The following is a 22,783-nucleotide window of genomic DNA, read 5'->3' as shown; positions in this document are numbered from 1 at the left end:
TGGTTAGTTTTTTAAATTAAAATGAAGTTATTCTTTTTTTTTTTTTTTACATTTAGGTTAGTATATAGATGCACCTGTACATGGAGAATTTTAGAAAATTAGTGGGAATGGTAGGTTATATCTAAATTAAAAGACTCGAATTTTGTCTAGGAACAAATAAATATATTTGCATATATATGTACACATATATGTGTACTACTGCTGTGCTATTGCAGGTGCTGTAGAAGTGGGTCTGGACCATTCAAAGAGGTCCCACATTGACAAGGCTAGGACCTCTGAAAAGGAGCTGCAGACATCCAGAATTGTCCCATGCTGTAGCTGCTGTAGCTATTGCTGTTGTAACCAGCAACTAGTTCACTTTTGGAGTCACAGGCAGGAAGCCTCTCCTCTTCCTCCTGCCATTGGATCTCCAGCTAGTATTCTTCTAATGGCAGAGCTGAACAGGAAACTAGGAAACGTAATTTTCACCATCCCAGCACTTAGTGTAGAATGGACAAAGAAGAGTGAGTGTGGGGTTGAGCGATATAGGTAATATTCCAGTATTGCCGGATGCAAGTAATGATGAAAAGCTAAGCAAGTGTGTATCTGTATATCTACGTGTGTGTATCATTCTTTTCCTTGTTTATATAAATACTAATTTACTATACACACTGTTACATGCTTTAATTTTTGTTTCATGTGTTTGACTTAAATTGTTTTATAGTGGTTGTTCATGAAACTTCATAATTCTTTTTATGGTGGTAGGGTATTTCATTCTATGAAATGTGCCATAATGTATTTCACCAGTCCCCTACTAATAGACATATGGCCGCTTGGGTTGTTTCTAGTCTTTTGCAAAGACTAGTCTTTGGTCAATTAAAAATAATGCTTTACTGAAAATTGTTATATATATATATATATATATATATATATATATATATATATAATTTTGCACACATGAGCATATTTATAGGATAAATTCCTAGAAGAATTGCTATATCAGACAGTATGAGCATTTATAATTATAATTATCACTTATAACCCATATGGCATGTCTTACCCCTGCCAGTAGACTTTCTGTTCATTCATTGTTTGGCTCTCCACTTGTACAGAAATGCTGAAAATGCCAGGTCATACAGTAGAGACACAGCATAATCACAGACAAGGCCCTCTAATGTAGAATATGGCAGTGGGAATGGGTATTGAGATTTATCTGTAAGTTATAGGAGAATACAGCTTTGAGCTGGGCAAATGACGGAAGGAAGGGAGGTGGCTGACCCAACAGCTTTAAAAAGGCTTAGGATGAAAAATGTGTATCGGAGCTGGGGTAATGAAAGAAGGAAAAATAGAATAAAGAGAGAAATAGTTTCCATACAGGTCATTCAAATACCCAAAAAAGGCTGAAGCCCATGAAAGTCAGTACAACAGAAAATGCCTTTCATAAATAGCAGAATTGTTTCTAAAATGGCCGTTGACATTTAGAGGTATTTTCAGGCCATTCCTCAACCATGTCCATCATTAATACATGTTTAGTAAGAAAAAAAAATTAAACTATATAGATGAATATGATTTTAAAATGAAAGTCTTCCTTTACCCTTTTCCAGAGATTAATAGCCTTAAGTTTGATATGCTTTCTTTAATATGTACGCACCCGAATGCACACATACATATATGCACAATTTATTTTAAATAGAGAAGGTTTAGGGGTACCTGGCTCACTCAGTTGGTTAAGTGATTTCAGCTCAGGTCCTGATCTGAGGATTGTGAGATTAAGCCCCATGTCACACAGTGTACTGGGTGTCGAGCCTGCTTAAGATTCATTCTTTCCCCTCCCACCCCTTCCTCCAGTAAAAAAGTCACTAAAAAAAAAAGTTATACACTATACATATTGTTCATAATCTTCCAAATCTCAAACTTGAAAAGCCAATATAACATGGCTCTCTTTCCATGTAGATATGTCATATTCTTCTTAATGATTGCCATTCTTCTATAGTATGTAAGTATAAAATTTTATTTTACATTCACAGTTGGTGAATGCTTTCAGGTTGTTTCTAATTTTCATTGTTTCTAACAATGTGGCAATGAATATGCCTTAGTTTTCTATAGATCAGGGTTCTACAGAAACCTGGTTCTGTTTTTCTTAGCATCATCTCATGCTTCCTATAAACAAATGATACCTAAAATAGTAATTAGTTTGGAGGCCAAAAACAAAAACAAAAACCCAATCACTATGGAAACATATTCTTACATATAACCATTTCTTCTCAGGAATAACCTAAAGCATTAATTGTTGTTTTTTCGATAACTATAAAAGGATGGCTTTTGTGTTACTTTCAATATGATGGGCCAAAATTTTAGCTGTGTCTGCCACTTACTTGGAATTTAAAGTGAAAAATGTGAATGTTATATAGTAAAGACTATTATAAGGATGAAAAAGATGATATATGGGAGGTATTTTGAGCTGCTCTGATGAACACAAGACATAATACTGTTGAAAATACAAATGGAAAAAAACAAACGCATTACTTTTAAACTTCTTTCACAAAAGTCCATATTGAGTGTAAACTGTAGGTACTTTCCTCGATTACTTTTGCTTGTGAAAGTGCAGGATGGAACTGCTGAGCACCAGCCATAACACAGGAGGACTCACGTTAGACTGCGTAGATCCCTCCTCCAGCACGGTTCAGCAGTGAGATCTGGTCATGCCACTTTAACTGTAACCCAAGTCATTTCACAGTCTCCTTTTGATTGAGCATTGTTCTGTCTGCTTTATTTTGTAGTCATAATCTGTCAAGTTAGGATAAACTGAGATTAAATGTAGGGATGCTCCCTTGAAAAACTTGCTGTTTATATACTTAGGATGATTCCGGGGATTAGAAATACTTATGTGTCTGGGACATCTCTGTAAGGTTCATTATTACGCCATTTCAAGAAGACACCAACTAGTGAACAAATGGTAGAAGAAAAGATGGAAAGATGAGAAATAGGTTTTTGACTAAGTTATAAATTTAACAGAACATCAGAGTTTCATTTATCCTCAGACTCATGAAGTACTACCATTTCTTATTTTTTCATGAACCAAGAAGGTAACAATAATAATTAACAGAAATTCAGATAGAAGATAGCATAGATAAAAAAATTATTTGTATTACTCTTAGGAGAATTCAAGTTAGGATCTGGCTTTTATTTATATAATATAACATGTTTTGGTTCATTGTTGATACTTAGTCTATGAATTCAAGTTCATTAATCCCTAGGATTTCTTCTTTAGCTGTTTCAAAAAATGGCTATCACATATATAATTTCCTCACTTTCAGAAAATTTTGTTTTTTGAGAGCAAATTACTTTAAAGTTCCCATTGATTTACATTTTCTATGTTTAAGAACTCTTAAAAAATGATGATTCTGGTGATTTTAGTTTCCTTAGAGAGTTACCCCTTTTCTTTTTTTTAACATTTTGGGCTACCTTCTCAAGTCCTATCCTAAAACTTTTATTTATTTATTTTAATCCTTTTGGGACAAGAATTTCTAGGTTCTTCCACAGTAGGTGATAGAAAGGATTCCTTAATTTTTTTTTTTTTAATTTATAATTATGTGGTTGTTTACTTCCTAGATATGTTAAGGGCCTAAGGGCATATTTTGCTGACTGGAATTGTTAAATAATTTTTAATTAATTATTTTTAGAGAGAATAGGAATGCACATGTGCCTGTTGGGGGAGGGGCAGAAAAAGAGGGAGAGAGAATCTTAAGCAGGCTCCATGCCTAGTGCAGAGCCCTACCCAGGGCTTGATCTCATGATCCTGAGCTCATGTCCTGAGCTGAAATCAGGAGTTGGACTTTTAACTGATTGGACCACTCAAGCATCCCTAATTATTTAAACTAAAAAACGAAATCATACTTACACATAAAGATTGTTGTTGTTGTTGTTTTCAAGTTCTTATTTATTCATTTATTTAATTATTTAAGCAATCTCTATATCCACCATGGGGCTCGAACTCAGGACCCTGAGGTCAAGAGATGCATGCTCTTCTGACTGAGCCAGCCAGGCGCCCCTGCCTAAAGATTGGTTTTGAGGGCTTTCTGGATCACCTTAATTGAAATTATAGCTTACTTCTTACTGTATCTTTTGTGTTTACTGCTATCAGTGCTTAGAAAAGATACTGTATAAATACCTACCCAGCTTTCCAACTTCTAAATTTAATTTGTAAAGAGTATTTAGTCAGAAGTTTCAATTTTTTAGAGATATTGACCTTGTTTTCAATTTTTTATAGTGAACTCCAACTCATCTGAAATATAAATATAATATATATAAATATACATGAATATATATGTAAATATATATCTAAATACAAACATTTGTAAAGTTAATATTTCCATCCTGTTGAACTCTTTTTTAAAAAATTTTAAAGGATTGATCTATTAGAGAGAGAGAGAGTGCGAGTGTGGGAGGAGGAGTGGGAAGGGGCAGAGGGAAATGAAGAGAGAGTCCTAAGCAGACTTTCTGCTGAGGTTGGAGCTCAGTCTCATGACCCTGAGATCATGTCCTGACCTCAGTGAGTCAGACGCACAACTGACTGTGCTACCCAGGTGCTTTTTTGAAACTCTTACTTTATGGAAGACACATGCCTTCTTCCTCTCCATCCCCTCAAATCAGGAATTTATTTAAAAACTCGATCCTTAAGGTGTAATTTGGAGTCTGCACATATTAATTCCAGTCATTTGCAAATTCCTTGGTTAGTAGTAATAATTGATTTTCGTAGTGATGTTAATAATTGTGATTTTGATGTGCCTTAAGGTCCTGAAATTCCTTAGGTTCCAGAAGTCTCTCCTAGAAGTCCTGGCACAGTGGGAAGCAAATTCAGGAAAGTAATGGTGACATCTTCTCAAACTAGCCAATCAATAAATTACTATGTAAAATGAGTACTTAATAAAACTTGAATAAATGGTAATATGAAAATGATTAAAATCTTATATATTACCTTAGTATTTTAAATGGGAAAATATTGGTTTGAAATATTTGTGGAAAAAGGTATTATTAGGACAGTATTTAATATCTCTTTTATTCATTTTAGATAAGATGGGAAAAAAACATCACATTGGGGGAACCACCAGGATTCTTACATTCTTGGTGGTGGTAAGTATCTTTTATTCCATTTTTATTAGATCGATGATGTATTTCAGTAGGCCTGCACTATACCTGTTAATAATTTCATGCTTCTTTTTTATTTACTTATTTTTGTTTTCTATAATTATTTTATGAGAGGTAGCACTTAAAAAAAAGCTCAAAACCAGCTTTAGTCTTCTTTAACTTAAAGATAGTACTATTGAGTGAAGCTGGAACTGGGTTTGGTATATGGAATCTCCTACTCCAAGTATGGTTCTGTTAGTCAGCTTAGGCTGCCATAATAAAATACCATAGACTACATGACTTCTACAACCTAACTTTCTTTTCTCACATTTCTGGAAGCCGGACATCCAAGATAAGCTGCTAGCATAGTTTGTTTCTGGTGAGGTCATTCTTCCTGGCTTTTAGATCCTCATGATCTCAACTATACCTGAGGATACTGAAGGTAGAGGCAGTGGTGAATTTTTAGGACAGTGAAGAATAGTCCAGAAGAAAAACTGAAAGAGTTCACTGTAGATTCAGGGATAGAGCTATGTAGGTACACTAAAGAGACCACAGACTACTAAAGGCCAGTTGATAGCAGAACTTATACATTTCACTCAAATACCAGAATGTCCAGGTCTGTGACTTTTCTGCAAATACAGTGCAGTTCAGGTGTCCACGTGAACAAGCTACGCTGTTTGTTTACATTTCTTCAATTTAGAAACATTTCCTGCTCAGTGGCTTTTATATTCATCTCTCAGCATCTTAATTAAAAGAGAAAAACAGAAGCTCTCTTCTTGTGCCAAGCACATGGTTTCCTTGGCACGTTATTTAATGCCATCATCTTTTTAACCTCTCTCCTGAAAACATGCCTTACTAAAGGTTCTGTGGTGAATGGAACCGCACTTGATCAGTTGTGGTTGTGGGTTTCCCTTGTTTGTCTCACATATGTATGGCAGGAACAGGTGCAGTCCTTTGGCTCAGAGCTGTTCCTGTATTTGGAACAACGGTTTATTGCAGTTAAGCACTATCATTGAGTTGTTTTCCTGGGGTTTAAGACTAAGCTGTTATAATGCATATCATAAAAGTCAATTTCTCATTTTATATAGTATGTATTTATGATATCTAGATCTATAGTATAAAAATTCAGCTGTTTGCCAAATGTAATTGAGTCTTCTCACCTGTGTACACCTTATATTTTGTATGTTTCCACTTAGGTCTAAAAGTAGTGTAAGAAACCAATTTAGGAGTCTGTCCCTATTGGATTAGTGAGCTAACAAAGTGAAGATTTTGAAAATTTTCCATTAAAGATTTAATTTTATTTCTGTGCCTATTTCTCTTTCGCTCCATTTCTTGTGAATTTAACGTATTTTCATACTATTGATAGTTGATAATACCTCACAGAATACTTTAGCTTTTTCGGTCTTAACTATCGGAAGATATAGGTCTTAAATGTCATTTGCTCTTCCTTTTTCTATGGCTCTAAGATTCAAGGGAACTCTTATTCTGTGGCTTTGATATTTTAACTAATTTTAATTTGTATGTAGTTGGAGATATCAAAGATATTTTAAACAATGGGCACATACGTATTTTTTTTTATTTTTTTTTATAAGTGTACTCTTTTTTTTTTTTTTTTTAAGATTTTATTTATTTGACAGACAGAGATCACAAGTAGGCAGAGAGGCAGGCAGATAGAGAGTGAGAGAAGGAAGCAGGCTCCCTGCTGAGCAGAGAGCCCGATGTGGGACTCGATCCCAGGACCCTGAGATCATGACCTGAGCCGAAGGCAGTGGCTTAACCCACTGAGCCACCCAGGCGCCCCACATACGTATTTTACAGTCTATTCAATTTAAGTGTAGCACATGCAAAATATGGGTACAATATTCTCAGTGTTTTTAAAATTTCTCCCCTGAAACTACCAACAAACCCTTTGAGGAGCCTACTTCATCTGTGTAAATAAGTGGTTCTTAATGATTTTGAGATTATGGGATCCTCTGAGAACCTATGAAAAGCTATGGATCCTCTCCTACAGAAAACTGCCCAGATCCCAAGCTTTCATTGTGTTTAGACAACCATGACTGTGAGCCTTAAATCCACTGGATGCTTTTGACCTTTTTTTGTTGATGTTAACTGTTTCAGAGGTCCCTTTGATTTTTCTTTCTTTCTTTTTTTATTAGAATTTTTTTTAAAGAGCAGTTTTTAGTAGATTCACAACACAGTTATAGGGAAGGTACCTTCTGGCCCCAAATAGGCCTAACCTCCTCCATAATAACATTCCCCATTAGAGTGGTACGTTTGTTATAGTTGATGAACCTACATCGACACATTCATAATTATCCAAAGTCCATAGTTTAAATTACAGTTCATTCTTGGTGTTGTACATTCTGTGGTTTTGAACAAATGTATAATGATATGGTCCATCATACAGAGTATTTTCACTGCCCTAAAAATCCTGTGCTCTGCCTTTTCATCTGTTCCACTCTTATGCTCCACCCCTGGCAACCACTGATCCTTCTACTGTCTCCATAGTTTTGCCTTTTCCAGAATCATTTAGTTGGAATCATACAATAAGTAGTCTTTTCATATTGGCTTCTTTCACTTAACAATATGCACTTAAAATTTCTCCATGTCTTTCCATGACTTGACAGCTCATTTCTTTTTAGTACTGAATTACATTCCATTGTCTGGATGTATCATGGTTTATTTATATGTTCACCTACTGAAGGACATTTTGGTTGTTTCCAAATTTTGGCAGTTATGAACAAAGCTGTTATGAACATCTATGTGTTTTAATTTTTGTGGTGAATATAAGGTCTTTGTCTAGATTCATGTTTTTGCATGTGGATATCTAGTTGTTCTGGTACCTTTTATGGAGGAGATTATCTTTGCTCTATTGCATTTCCTTTGCTCCTTTGTCAAAGTTCAGTTGACTAAATATGTAGATTTTTTTCTGGCTCTCTATTCTGTTCCACTCTTGCACTAATTTTTCACCAATACCACACAGTCTTGATTACTATTATTTTATAGTCTTTTTTTTTAATCGAAAAAGAATAGTCTTTGTGTGTGTGTGTGTAGTTCTTTTTTCCCAGTGTTCCAAGGTTCCCTGTTTATGCACCACACCCAGTGTTCCATGCACACTTGCGTCCTTAATACCCACCACCAGGCTCACCCATTCCCCCTTCCCCCTCCCCTCTAAAACCCTCAGTTTGTTTCTCAGAGTCCACAGTCTCTCATGGTTTGTCTGCCCCTCTGATTTCCTCCCATTCACTTTTCTTTTCCTTCTCCTAATATCCTCCATGCTATTTCTTATGTTCCTCAAGTAAGTGAAACCATACGACTTTCTCTACTTGACTTATTTCATTCATTGTGATCTCCTCCAGTCCCATCCATGTTGATACAAAAGTTGGGTTTTCATCCTTTCTGATGGCTGAGTAATATTCCATTATATATATGGACCATATCTTCCTTATTCATTTGTCTATTGAAGGGCATCTTGGCTCTTTTCACGGTTTGGCTCTTGGGAACATTGCTACTATGAACACTGGGGTACATATGGCCCTTCTTTTCACTACATCTGTATCTTTGGGGTGAATACCCAGTAGTGCAATTGCAGGGTCATAGGGTAGCTCTACTCTTAATTTTTTGAGGAATCTCCACACTGTTTTCCAAAGTGGCTGCACCAACTTGCATTTCCACCAACAGTGTAAGAGGGTTCCCTTTCTCCACATTCTCTCCAACATTTGTTGTTTCCTATCTTGTTAATCTTTGCCGTTCTAACTGGTATAAGGTGGTATCTCAATGTGGTTTTGATTTGAATTTCCCTGATGGCTAATGATGATGAACATTTTTTCATGTGTTACTTGCCATTTGTTTGTCTTCATTGGAGAAGTGTCTGTTCATGTCTTCTGCCCATTTTTTGACATGATTATCTGTTTTTTGGATGTTGATATTGAGGAGTTCTTTATAGACCTTGGATATCAGCCCTTTCTCTGTAGTGTCATTTAATATCTTCTCCCATTCCATGGTTTGACTCTTTGTTTTGTTGACTTGTTTCCTCTATAGTTAAGTCTTAAAGTTGGATAGTATCAGCCTTCCAATTTTGTTCTTCTTTAATATTGTGTTGACTATTCTGGGTCTTTACTTTCTCCATTTAAATTTTAGAATGAGTTTTGCTATCCACAAAATAATTTGTTGGGATTTTGAGTAAGATTGCTTTGAATCTGTAGATCAAATTGGGAAAAATGGATGTCTTGACAATACAAGATGCCTGATCTTTTTAATCCTTAACTCTTTAGAGTTTTGCTTTATCATATGTGACTTAGGTTAGGGATTCAGGATTATAATAATGGTTACTCTTTCTTTCTTTTTTTAAACCTGGGAAGCTGTTAATGCTGTTAGTAAGCTCCAGCTGAATAGGATAATGTATAGTCTTTTAGAACTTAGTGCTTGCTCATTTAGTTAAATGCAGCGTCCCTTTTGGATGGACAAGTTGCAATTCTGAGACTTCTTTTCACTTTTTTTTTTTTTTAAGAGTATTTGAAAATCGAGTTGTCCTATTGTTTAAGCTTCTTCATCAAATATTTACAAAGTGCAAAACTATGCTTCCCTCAAGGGGATAAGTACAGGAAAGATAGACAGTTAATAGTATTATAACTGAGTTATATACTAGTTTTAATAGCAATTCAGGAGGAATGCTTATTTCAGCTTGTGAGATTTAGGACAGGCTTTATAGAAAAAGTGAGTCTGAGCAGGGCTGGAAGCTGAGTGAACGAAGGATATTTTGGGCAAGGAATAATTAGTATGAAGTCTCAAAAGGAATGATCATGAATCCAAGAAGTGACTGGTAGTTTAGATCAGGTGAATTGTAGGTATAGTACTTGAAGTGATAGAATATAAGGATAAAGACAAAGGCAGGGGCTAAATTATGAAGTCCTGAAGTACATCAAGGGTTTTAGATGAAAGCACAAAGATTTTAAACACTACATGACATGATTAGATTTGTGCTTTTAGGCATTCACTTGACATCAACATAGGGATGGATTGAAGAAGGCTGAGAACAGAGATAGAGTCTACTTATAAGTTAACTGTAATTGTCCAGTTGAGAGGTGATAGCAAACAGTAAGTAGAATAGTTGGAATGTGAAGGAGAAGTTTCCCAGATTTTAGATTTGAGGTGAGCAGTGATGTCATTGACTGAAAGAGGAAATATAGAAAGAGCAACAAACTTTGGAGAAAATGTCACAATTTGTCTTGGACAGGTTTAATTTTGAGATGCCTAAGTGACATTCAGATAGAGTTGCCCTAATACAAGGTCAGAGATATGGATCTATACATCTGAGACAGGTCTATAGTGGTTTGGAAATTATGAGCACAGACCATACTATTTGTGAAAAATCTTTATAGATTCAACTGCTCAATGTAACAAGTAAGAGCAGGGCCTGGGGTTGGAATCCTGAGGAAAGTCAACATTTAAGCCTGGGTAGATGAAGAGCAGCCTCATAGGAGACTAACTGGAGAGGAAGAAGAGTAATCAGGAGAGAATAATGTATTGGAACCAAGTAGGATATTTAATGCAGAGATTAAATTCTGCAACAAGTGTATGTAAAAGGACCCAGAGATTTTCCTGAATTGGGAAGGGGGTGAAAGTGAGGTTCAGAAGGCTGCTTTAATTCATTTTTCCACCTCAAGGGTTACTGAGAATAGCTGAAGTGTGTGGTGCCACATGGAGTAGTTTCAGGATTAACCAAAAAAAAAATTTTTTTTTAAGATTTTATTTGAGAGGGAGAGAGAGAGAGAGCATGAGTGGGTGGTGGAGGAGCAGAGGAGAAGCAGACTCCCTGCTGAGAAAGGACCCCCCCCACCCCCACAAATGATGCAGGGCTGAAGGCCTAACTTCAGGACCCCGGGATCATGACCTGAGTTGAAGGCAGATGCTTAACCGACTGAGCTATCCAGGCGCCCCACATTTTTCTTTTTAAAATAGAATAAATTTGAGCATGTATATAGATTGAGATGAAAAGAATAGGGAGGTTGAAGGTATATGAAAGAGAAACATGCAGAGAAGTGCAGAAAAAAAAAGAAATTCAGGGAAATCGAGAGGTGGAAGCCTTGGAGAGGAAAGGGCAATTTATAGATGGGAGGAAGTGTGTGATTTTATTTTCTGGAAGTTTTTCCTTGTTTCTAATGTAATTTCCTTTATCACTTCTTTTTTTCTTTCCCAGTTTACACCCAGCCTAGTGCCATATAGTATTTCCTATGCCTGCTGTGTTCGTTACCTTTACCCAGATCAAATCCCCTTTGAAAATGTATTTCCTCTTTGTTTTCTTTAATGAAAGTTCCCAAAGCTTCTGTAATTTCAGAAACAGAAATGCCAGGAAACTTCGTTCTCCTGAAATTAATGTCCTTTTCAATTTAGGTAACTTAAAAATAGATACTTTTAAAATCTTTCTATTTAATTAATAGCAGAAATTGTGCTTTATTCTTTCTTAATTTTATATGTAAAACACCTTTTGAAATTACTTTGGGCCCATGTATTTATATCCTGAAATTAAGTATATATGATGCAGCAGAAAAAATAAACTAATAAATAAGATTATCATGAGAATTCAGTTTCTTTCACTGGGAACGGGAAGTCAAATATTACAGTACACTAGTACTCTGATTTTAGAGTCTAATGAATGACATGAGTTTAGCTAAGAATAACCAAATACCCATGTGAAAATAATAGCATTGAATTAGTCAATTGGCTCACTGGAATGATATAATCATCGTCAGACTATTTCTTACTCATCTTGTATGTCTTGCCTATAATAGACATTTATTTGAATTGAGTTAAAATAGGCTAGGGAATGGGTAGAATAGGTGACAGGGATTAAGGAGTGCACTTACGATGAGCACTGGGTGATATATGGAGTTGTCGAATGACTATATTGTATACCTGAAACTAATATTACATTAATAAACTAATATTACACTAATTTTAAACTAATATCCTACCTGAAACTAATGTGAAACTAATTATCATACTAACTAGCTGGAATTGAAATAAAAACTTTTAAAAAAGTTAAACAGCAAGATAAGACAATGCAGAGGACAACTAAAATGGGGGTATAATCTTGGTGAGAAGGCAATAGAAAGTGTTAGCAGGAGAGAAAGCAAAGAACAGAGGTGGTTAAGTTATAAAGAAAAGTCAAAATGTGTCTGGGAGAGTAGGAAAAGAATGAAAAAAGAAAAATTTGGTGATGAGCAGACATTGTAAATGATTATGGAATTTTCCACTGAATATGAAGGATTAGAAAGGAAACTGGGCAAATTTTACTCTTAATAGAAAAGCTTTTTTTTCTCACCATACTAGTTATGAGAATATTTTAGAGTATCTTTATTCTTTTAAAAGTACTTTTGCGCATACCATCTCTTATATCTACAGAAGTTTGTAAAATATATAATGTATTCTCTCTTTTTTTAAAAGTTTTATTTGTTTACTTATTTGACAGAGAGAAAGAGAGAGACAGCGAGAGGGGGAACACAAGCAAGGGGAATGGGAGAAGGACAAGCAGGTTTCCCACTGAGCTAGGAGCCCAAAGTGGGGCTCAACCCAGGACCCAGGACCCCAGGATCATGACCTGAGCCAAAGGCAGATGCCCAATGACTGAGCCACCCGGGCGCCCCATATTCTCTGTTTTCACACAAAGAAACTAATGAAAAAAAGAAAAACAAACTATTTTCTCAAGGTCAGATTTAGAATTAGAATTGAAATTTTGTGAATTGTAACCAGTGTTCATCTCAGTAACAGATGATATTTGTTCAATACAGAGCAGAATTTAGTGGCCCACTATTAATAAGACATTAATTACAGTTCCCTTTTGAACATCCTGAGTGGCTAATTCTAGACTGTAGATATAAATGGGACTCAGAAGAGTTGTCTCTTCTGAGTCTGGTCTATATTGAGGCATCCATGCATTACGGGCAGCTGCATGTGGGGTGAGGGGCTGGTTGCCATAGGATACTCAGGAAATGAGTTGGAGTATGAGGGTCAAAGGTAGGATAACAAAGTGTTTGCTGTCTTATCTAGGACAGGTATCTACTACATTTATAACGGCTGATGCTGCTTGGACTGCCAGAGCTGCATAAACTTGCCCGTAATCAGCATGAGCCATCTTGAAATGAGAACTCTTAATACCATACTCACAATAGAGGTAAAATAATGTAAGAAATAAAAGTTCAAGCTCAGCTCTGCTGCTAACCAATTGTGTCCCCTAGGCAAATTATTTAACCTCTTTACGCTTTAGCTCCCTCCTCAACAAAATAGACATAATAATGGGAGGATTAAATGTTGAATGTATGATGCTTAGTATATGATGCTTGAATTTAGCACATAAGCTATTTTAATGATACTTTAAAATATGAATTCATCATGAATCCAAGAGTATTATGAGAATTTTATGGTAGTTGGACAAAATGTAATGCTTACATTTTATAAGTTATTAAGTAATGTTAAGGAATAACACAAGAACATGTATTTGGAAGTTTTAAGGTACATACACATTTTATGTAAAATCCTCCTTAGTTTATGAATAGATCATTTTCATCAGTATAGATTATGAATAAGATTAATTGAAAGTATTTTTTGGGGCCAAAGAGAATTAACTTCCTTAGCTATTAACGATTTGAAGTTATAGTAATGTGGCCTGTCTCCTGTGTGGTTTTTTTTCTTCTTTTTTAAATTTTTATTTTCAGGTTGTCCTGAATGTGGCCAGTGAATTAAGGTTATTATTATAATAATAAGGTTATATTATGTTAGCATCCTATCTTTGGGACTCCTCTGGAGTGTTTATTCACCCTTGCAGTCTTCTCTGACAATCATTTTGCCTTCATTATTCTCTTAGAGATATTAACAGCCAATGAAATCATTTTCACTCACATCCTCAGAATGGAAGAAAAACAGGGTTTGGATGAGAATCCTCAACTTGGAAATCTTGTATTTTCCTTTGATTTATGTGGGGGAAATTTTAATAATAATAAATAGTACAAGAACAAAGATTTTGGGGCGCTTTGGGTGGCTCAGTGGGTTGGGCCTCTGCCTTCAGCTCAGGGTCCTGGGATCGAGCCCCACATCGGGCTCTCTGCTCAGCAGGGAGCCTGCTTCCCTATCTCTCTCTCTCTGGCTGCCTCTCCGTCTACTTGTGATTTCTCTCTATCAAATTAATAAATAAAATCTTAAAAAAAAAAAGAAATCAAATGAAATTCATCCAGCTAAAAGTAAATCAAGTATTGCTATGAATCTTACCTACTTATTAAAAAGCCTAATTTCTCTTCTAAGACATAGTCCACATTTTCATATGATAAATGTCATGTCATCATAGTATCAGCCATAAGCATTTACCCAGGATATTTATAAAGTCTTAATAATATATGAGATGTAACTTCTACATAGAGTTGTATTTAGGTGCTTTAGAAAATTGAGTTGAAATTTTGAATTTAACTCATCTCTAGTTTTGGATCCACAGTCACATACATGGCATGGATCATATATATATATTTTCTCTTGTGCAGGATGTGATGTGGCATATTGCATAGATTATGCATTAATATATACTTGAAATATTAGTAGAAGAAAACAATAGTTTAAAATTCTGATTTATCAAGGGTTTATAGAGGTCTTTAATCTTGTTATTTTCTAAATTAGCTAAGTGATTTGTCTTCTGTCCAACGAAGCCAGGCATGGATTAATTGCCGAATGTGAACTCACGTTTTAGTCACAGTGCAGGTTTGTTGCTGTTGTTATGCTATAACTTTTTTTTTTTTTTCAAATATTAGGATGGTATTGTAGCAGTCCCAATATACTGTATGAGTCAAATAACTAGTACAAAACATGGGTTGGGTTTTCTAGAAAAGATAAACTTTTGAAATATCTTTCTCACCTGTAATCACATCTTAGGTAAAAACATACAAATACTTATAAAATAGATGAAATGTCTTCAACATGAATATCATGGCACTAAAAATAAATTTTATTTAATTTTTAAATTTTTATACTTTCAATTCCATAATATACTTCAGATTATTTTTGACTTAATTATGAAACTTTCCTAATGATTTGGGTTTTTTAATTTGACAATTTGCCTTATTTTTATGTGACTATTCTTTATTAGTAGTATCTCATAGCTTTCTGGTGGCCACCTGAGCTCTATGGTCTTTGAAGTGATGGAATAGAGATTATGAATACACAGAAAAGAATTGTTTTAGTCACTGTAAAATGGTACCTAGAACATGGCTGGCCAGGTAAAGTACCCCCCCTCAGTTTTTTCAAATTGTGGCAAAATGCACAAAAGATAAAATTCGCCATCTTAACTATTTTAAGTGTATATTTCGGTGTTATTAAATATATTCATAATGTGGCACAGCCATCCCCACCATCCATCTCCATAACTCTTTTTACCTTGTAAAACTGAAACTCTATATCCATTAAAAAATAACATCCTATTCCCTGTCCTTCCAGCCTGTCAACCACCATTCTGTTTTCTTTATGATTTTTGGCTACTTTAAGTACCTTGTATAAGTAGAATCATACAGTATATTTCTTTTAGAGACTAGCTTATTTCACTTAGCATAATGTCCTCGTGGTTCACCCATGTCGTAGCATATGTTAGAATTTCCTTCCTTTCAAAAGATGAGTAATTTTCCATTTTGCTTATGTCCTACATTGTGTTATCCATCAGTGGACACTGGGATTACTTCCCTGTTTTAACTATGGTGACTAATGCTCCTTTGAACCTGGGTGTATGAATATCTCTGAGATTTTCTATTCTTTTGCGTATAATCAATCATATGGTTAAATCTATTCCTAAATCTTTTTGATGCAATCATAAATGGAATTGTTTTCTTAATTTCTCATCTTGATAGTTCATTGTTAGTTTATAGAAACACAACTGATTTTTGTATATTGATTTCATATCCAGCAACTTTACTGAATCCATTTATTTAGTTCTAACATTTTTTTGGTGGAGTCGTTAATGATTTGAGTCTTCTCTTTCTTTCTCTCTCTGTTCCTCTCTCTCTTTTTAGTTCCTCTAGCTCTAAAGGTGTCAAGTTTATTGATCTTTTTGAAGAACTAGCTTTTGGTTTTATAGAATTAATATTCCTGTTCTCCGTTTCATTGATCTCTGTTCTAGTCTTTACTATCTCCTTCTATTAACTTTGGGTTTCATTTGTTCTTTACTAGTTCCTTAAGTTTTAAAGTTAGGTTGTTGATGTAAGATCTATCTTGTTTTTTAAATATATTTATAGCTTATATTTATAGTTTTAAATTTCCCCCTGTATAGCTTTTTTTTCCCATAAGTTTTTGTATGTTGTGTTTTCATGTCATTCTAAGTATTTTTTAATTTCCCTTGTGATTCTTTTTTGATCCATTGGGAGTTTGTGTTAATTTCACAAATTTGTGGATTTTTTAGTTTTCCTTCTGTTACTCATCTCTAAGTTCATCCCATTGTGATCAGAGAAGATATTTTGTATGATACCTATCTTTTCAACTCTACTGAGACTTAATTAATGTATGCTCTAACTTATGGCCTATCGTGGAAAATGCCTCAATTACACTTGAGAAGAAGGTGTATACTCGTTGCTAGGTATAGTGTTCTGCATATATCTATTAAATCTAGTTAGTTTATTGTGTTGTTTAACCCTTGTTTCCATGTATATCTTCTGTCTGGTTGTTTTGTCCAGTATTAAGAGTGGAGTATTAATGTCTGTAACTATTATTGTGAAACTGTGTATTTCTTCCTTTGGGAAATGTCTTCAAAGGGTTTATTTCTTTATCTTTATTGAGGGAGATCATGCGTAGGTGATGTAGAATTGTCAGAAATATACCATATATGAAGTTATCCCACTTTAGTAAATTGTTTTATTTTCCCTCATCTTGATCTTGTAAACTTTTTAAAAAAAAGTATTTATTTACTTGACAGACAGAGATCACAAGTAGACAGAGAGGCAGGCAGAGGGAGAGGAAGGGAGGCAGTCTCCCTGCTGGGCAAGGAGCATAAGGGGCTTAAACCCAGGACCCTGGGATCATGACAGAGGCTTTAACCCACTGAGCCACCCACGCGCTCCTATCTTGTAAACTTTTGACCTCCAATTACATCCATAAAAGGAAACAAAAAGATAGAAATAGAACAATGTTACTATTCCAGGATAAATACTTAATCTAATTATATGTATAAGTAATCATTTATTTATAGTTATTTAATAACTTTTAGGACATAATCTAATAATAAATTGTTTTCTTCCAGTCCACTTCGTTAGACAACATTTTAAAAGTAATAATGTAATGATTTTCAAGAAGGATCATATAACATTTGTTAAGAAATTAGTAAATAAAAAGATATGGAGGTGTTTGTTATAATACTGCACATAATATTCTGTGATTAAACTTAATACGATTTAAAACTACCATTATAAAATTTTGGTTTTAAGAGCTTTGAAGTTCATTAAGAACATGAAAATAGAATAATTGCAATATTCTATAACTCATAACACACTTGACACAGGTGGAAAACGTTTAGCTATATCTTTGTATATCTGTAATTCCTAAGTCCAAAAAGGGAGATAGAAAGGCCAAGTATAACTTTTAATTGATTTCCTTCTAGTAAAAGAAATGGTTTACTCAAATTATTTTTCTTTATTGTTTTCCTTATTTTTCCCTGCTTATTACAGAAACTTAAAAGGAAATTAAATGCCAATATTCAATCATTCATATTTTTCACTTTGAATGTAATCTTATTTTACTGAACTAGTCATGTTATAAGGCCTACAGAATGTTTTCTCCTGTGGGGAGAGATTCAGACTGCACCTTTAAAGGTCAGACCAAAGAGACCAGGTTTAACTTACCAAGTTTTTATTGTACCATCTTTACCTGTGCACGTGGTACAATGACCTGCCCTAGCAATATATATGCGTATTAAGCTTTTAAGCTAATCACAGTGTTGATTATATTACTGATAGTATGCTTAGTTTATGCCTGATGCTCTGTTTATGTTGTATAATTCAGCTTTCTCAACAACCTCATTTTATTTCATTTATTATAATATATTTTATTTTTTAAAGGTTATTTATTTATTTATTTATTGGACAGAGATCACAAGTAGGCAGAGAGGCAGAGAGAGAGAGAGAGGAGGAAGCAAGCTCCCAGCTGAGCAGAGAGCCCAAGTGGGGCTCGATCCAAGGACCCTGGGATCATGACCTGAGCCGAAGGCAGAGCCACCCAGGCACCCCTCAACAACCTCCTTTATAGAGTTTAAGCAACTTGAGCTAGTAATTAATTGGCAGGACTGGCTTTGTCTGAGATATATCCTGCTCCAAAACCTGTGCTCTTCACTACTTAATTTAGTCTACTTTCCAGTTTTTGTAGAATGAAAAATGTATAATAAAAAAAGATTTCTGTTCATCAGTGTAATTGCCTTTGTTTGTTGCTGGTATTTCTAGACATTTGCTTTCCTGATTTTTTAATCATTTGTTATAGCTCATTGTTAATTTTATAGATGGTAGGATGATCAGAGACATAAGTTTTATAAGCACTGTAATTATTTTTTTTCCAACTGGTTCCACCTTGCTTATTCCCATTGTTCTTGAACAGAAGGGGAAAAAGAGAGAGCATGGACTTTTTGAATTTTCAAAATTACTAACTATTTTGGCAATTGCAAGGGCAAACAAAAGGAAATTTTAAGAACATATGTTTGTTTGAACAATGTGATTTAATGGTCAGGATACTAGCCTGGTAGTTGGACAACAAAATTATCTTGAAAAAAATAATGAGCCATTTTATTCTTTAATGATTAAATTAGGATATTATTTATTGTTTTTATCTTCATGGGAAAGTTGGGAAAAGCATTATAATTATTTCAATCATGTGTTTTAGTGATACAAACAGACAATTAAGAATGACAGTTTAAATTTTTTTTAAATTATTTTATCCTTTTAGAAAAAATCTTAGCATTTCTAAAAGAGCTAGATTATATCTTATTATTGCAGGAGGAACCTTACCTGAATTTATCTTTCAAAGAAATATTTGTCCTGAAGAAGAAAACACATTTTATATAAAGAATAATACATGTCTTCTATTTTTGGAATTGTGATCTCCTATTTGATATTATATGACTTTCTTAATGTTTCCATAATTACTTTTTTAGTGTATTTTGGGATCTCTACTGTGCAGCTCCAGAAAGACGGGAAACATGTGAACATTCAAGTGAAGCAAAAGCCTTCCATGATTATGTGAGTAAATGTATAATTTTACTAAGTTATATTATCAGTTTTCTTTTTAACCACTGCTCTTGGACCATCTACTCTTTTCCTTTAACTTTAAGAAATTGGTTGTTCTTTTTTTTCTTGAGAAATAGGGTTGTAACTTTAATAGTGAAATACAAGTGAGTGTTTAAGTCTTGTTGAAGGCTTAGGATAAGAGGCTAGTCCTAATGCCAAGTTATTAAAGGTATTTTCTTTTTATCTTTAAGCGTGCCTGATGTGTGAAATTTCAGATTTATAAAAATTAAGTAATAATTCCTTATTCTAGAAAAGGAGTCATAAGAATACTGTGAATGATAAATTCCTCTTTTGCACATAAGATTGAAAAATATATCTTGATATTATATTTTTCTTTTTTGTACCTTTTGATTACACATCATAAAGCTAAGTATCTGTTACACTGAAATCATTTCTACAAATAAAATTTATTGTGAATTAAAGGAAACTCAAGAGAGCAAAAAGATTCTGTGCAAAAATGAAAATTGCATTAAATAATTAAAAAAGACTTTTTTTTTTTTTAATTCCTAAGGAAGGACAGTGGACTGTCCCTGGCTAGTTGATGTATATTGAACATTTTGTTATAAGAACTACAAATGTGATTTTAAAGAGTTTGGTATGAGGAAATAGAATTGTAGAAAAAAGGAGGGAAAAAATCCCAAGATTTTTTAAGAGAAAAATTTATGTTTAAGAATAAGGTGGTATTGTGAAGGGACTGGAAAATGTAGAATTGACCATAAAGGAAGGATAGCTTGAGTTTGGGAGGAAGGAAATCCAGTGTTCTTAATTTGGAGGAAGTGGAAATGGGCTGAAACCTGAGGTTATCTGATATTAACTATTTAATGATGTTGGTAGAAGGGGGGCATCATTCTGTGTGAATAGCCTTAAAAACCAGAATCAGAGTTCAAAAGGGAAAAAAGACCTCCCAAAGGATATCTTGAGGCATAGACTAAAGAGTAGAAATATCTGGGACAATTACAGCCCCAAAAGTAGCACAAGGAAAAGTGTGCAGATGGAAGAGCAATAAAAGTCTTGGGCATCTGGGGGGACTGTGTAATACTTTTCATTTTGGACTAAGCTGATTAAAGTGACTGTTCTTGCTTGCCTCATCTGATGTTGACTGTATTCATAAAGCTTGCTATGCAGTAAACAATAATAGCTCTTGGGGATAATGTGAAAGGGATGGTTCTGCGTGTAAAGAAAAAGTAGAGAAAAGGCAGATAAAGCAGGGCCCAGAATACAGGATTTATCTGGCCTATCTTGTTTTCTATTTTTACCCTTGGGTGGTGGCAGAAAGTAGAGCAGAGACTCAACCATGAAGATTACAAGGAATCTGGCTTGAATGGGATACTTCATCTCATCTATCTCCTACACCAAAAAGATATGCCTAGGTTTGGCACGCTAGTCTTGGGAAACGTTTTTTGAATTCTCACTAATTTTGATAACTAGGTAGCATTACATAGTGCCAGTGTTCTACTCCTGAGGACCATAATATTTGTGAATCTACGTTTTAAGAAATTAATTATATAAATAGTTCTTCATAATTCTGTTGTACAGACAGTTGCACCAACTGTTCATCATGGAGATCTTACAAGGAACACTGACTGAACTAATTTAGATCTCTTAGAACGATTAGATAAATCATTGCCATTGTCAGAGCCTCGTCATCTTTGTTGACACATACATGTTACGTGCACAAGGCATTTTCAATATTTCAGATAGCATTCACACTTACTAACTTCAAAAGCCCACTTAAATACTTCAAGTTTTTTCTTTTTAAATGAGCACTGGCTAAGAGGTATGAATGAAATTATTATTTTTTTAATAGATTTTATTTATTCATTTATTTATTTATTTATTTGTCGGGGAGAGAGAGAGAGGGAGATCACAAGCAGGCTCCCCACTGAGCAGGGAGCCCCATACGAGACTCAGTCTCAGGACCCTGGGATCATGACCCGAGCCCAAGGCAGCAGCTTAACCCTCTGAGCCACCCAGGCGTCCCTGAGTGAACTTGGAATAGATTTTCTAGGAAGAATAATCTGTTATCATGTAATTTGGTCCTAAGTAAATGTCGTTCAGAAAAATTAAGTATTTGGATTTTATAATCCATTATGAACATTAGCAGGGCTTTATCAGATGTTTTATAATTTTATCTTAAGTATTAGTTTTAAGAAACTAGATTTATTTTTAGGTGGCATCTTCATTATCCTTTAAGCCAGTTTATTTTCAATGGTAATACGTGTCCAGAATTTTCTTTTACATGGAGATTTGTGTGAAAGGATTTGACTTACATAATTTCATGTTGTAATTGGATTTTTAGACATACATTTTTTTGGTAGCATACTTTAATGATAATTTTCATGAGTAGGATTTCCTGATTTCTTAATATAAATGACAGTTTCTGAAAATGATCAACATAGTTCATGTTTGATGTGATTTTGAATGACTCGGAAGAAAATGGGCAACAGAAACAAACACTAAGATTGTGGTAAAATTCTAGATTGTTATATTTCTTTATTAGAGTTCATTATGGAACCATTTCTATAATAGTAATTAATATGTATACCTACTGCTCTCTCAAGAAAGCAGCCTGAGAAATATTTTCTTCAGTAGCTCATCTTTAGAATAAAAAAATACTTATTTGCATATAAAATTCTCATATGTTTAAAAAAGTAGTCTTGTTATTTTATAGTCTTTATAAGATTGAATGGATAATGAAATGTTGACTACATTTTTTTGAAGAAATGATAGAGGCATAATGAGGTAAAAAATGAATAATCTTTTTAACTACAAAATAAGCTAAACTGTTAACAGTGATCACCTTTTGATGTTGGAATTATGCACGACTATTATTTTTGTCTCTCTATATTTCTGTATTTTCCAAATATCTTTAGTTAGTATTAATTTTATGTTCATGAAATTTACTTCAAATGGATTAAAATCTGCCTTCCAGTGAATTATAATGTTTCTTCTGAAAATAGAAAATAAAAAACTTACTAAAAATTTATATTTGAGGTGGTCCTGTGTTTTTATACACTGTAGGTATTTAGCATCTCTATGAGAGACATTTGTTTTTTGTGTGTGTACCTATTAAGGGGAGATCTAGAAACTGAATAGATGTAGCTTTTAGCCATTGTATACTTTTTATATATATATATTTTTTAAGATTTTATTTGAGAGAGAGAGAGAGAGCATGAGTGTGAGCATAAACTGTGAGGAGAAGCAGAGGGAGAGGGAGAAGTAGACTCCTGGCTGAGCAGGGAGCCAGATGCAGGGCTCATTCCTAAGACCCCGAGATCATGACCTGAACCTAAGGCAAATGCTTAACTGACTAAGCCACCTAGGTGCCCCCACTGTATACTTTTTAATAAAACCCTTTTTTTTTTTGTAATTATTATTCCAGAAAC

General features: G+C 34.3%; 1 protein-coding gene across 5 annotated transcripts in view; it reads left to right on the top strand.

The window, feature by feature from the left end:
* SSBP2 (single stranded DNA binding protein 2) overlaps positions 1 to 22,783 on the top strand; it is a 296,460-nt gene that overhangs the window by 87,202 nt on the left and 186,475 nt on the right. For 4 of the 5 annotated variants that reach the window (XM_059418173.1, XM_059418175.1, XM_059418171.1 and 1 more), the window contains exons 3-4: positions 5,051 to 5,112; positions 19,265 to 19,349. In XM_059418173.1, coding sequence (XP_059274156.1) covers positions 5,051 to 5,112; positions 19,265 to 19,349 — 147 coding nt within the window. The remainder of the gene's footprint in view (positions 1 to 5,050; positions 5,113 to 19,264; positions 19,350 to 22,783) is intronic. The other variant, XM_059418176.1, reaches the window with a different exon arrangement.

This window comes from Mustela nigripes, chromosome 12 (genome assembly GCF_022355385.1).
Source record: "Mustela nigripes isolate SB6536 chromosome 12, MUSNIG.SB6536, whole genome shotgun sequence".
NCBI classification, from domain to species: domain Eukaryota; kingdom Metazoa; phylum Chordata; class Mammalia; order Carnivora; family Mustelidae; genus Mustela; species Mustela nigripes.
Note: the sequence above shows the minus strand (reverse complement) of the source record. Positions and strands in the feature narration are given on the sequence as shown.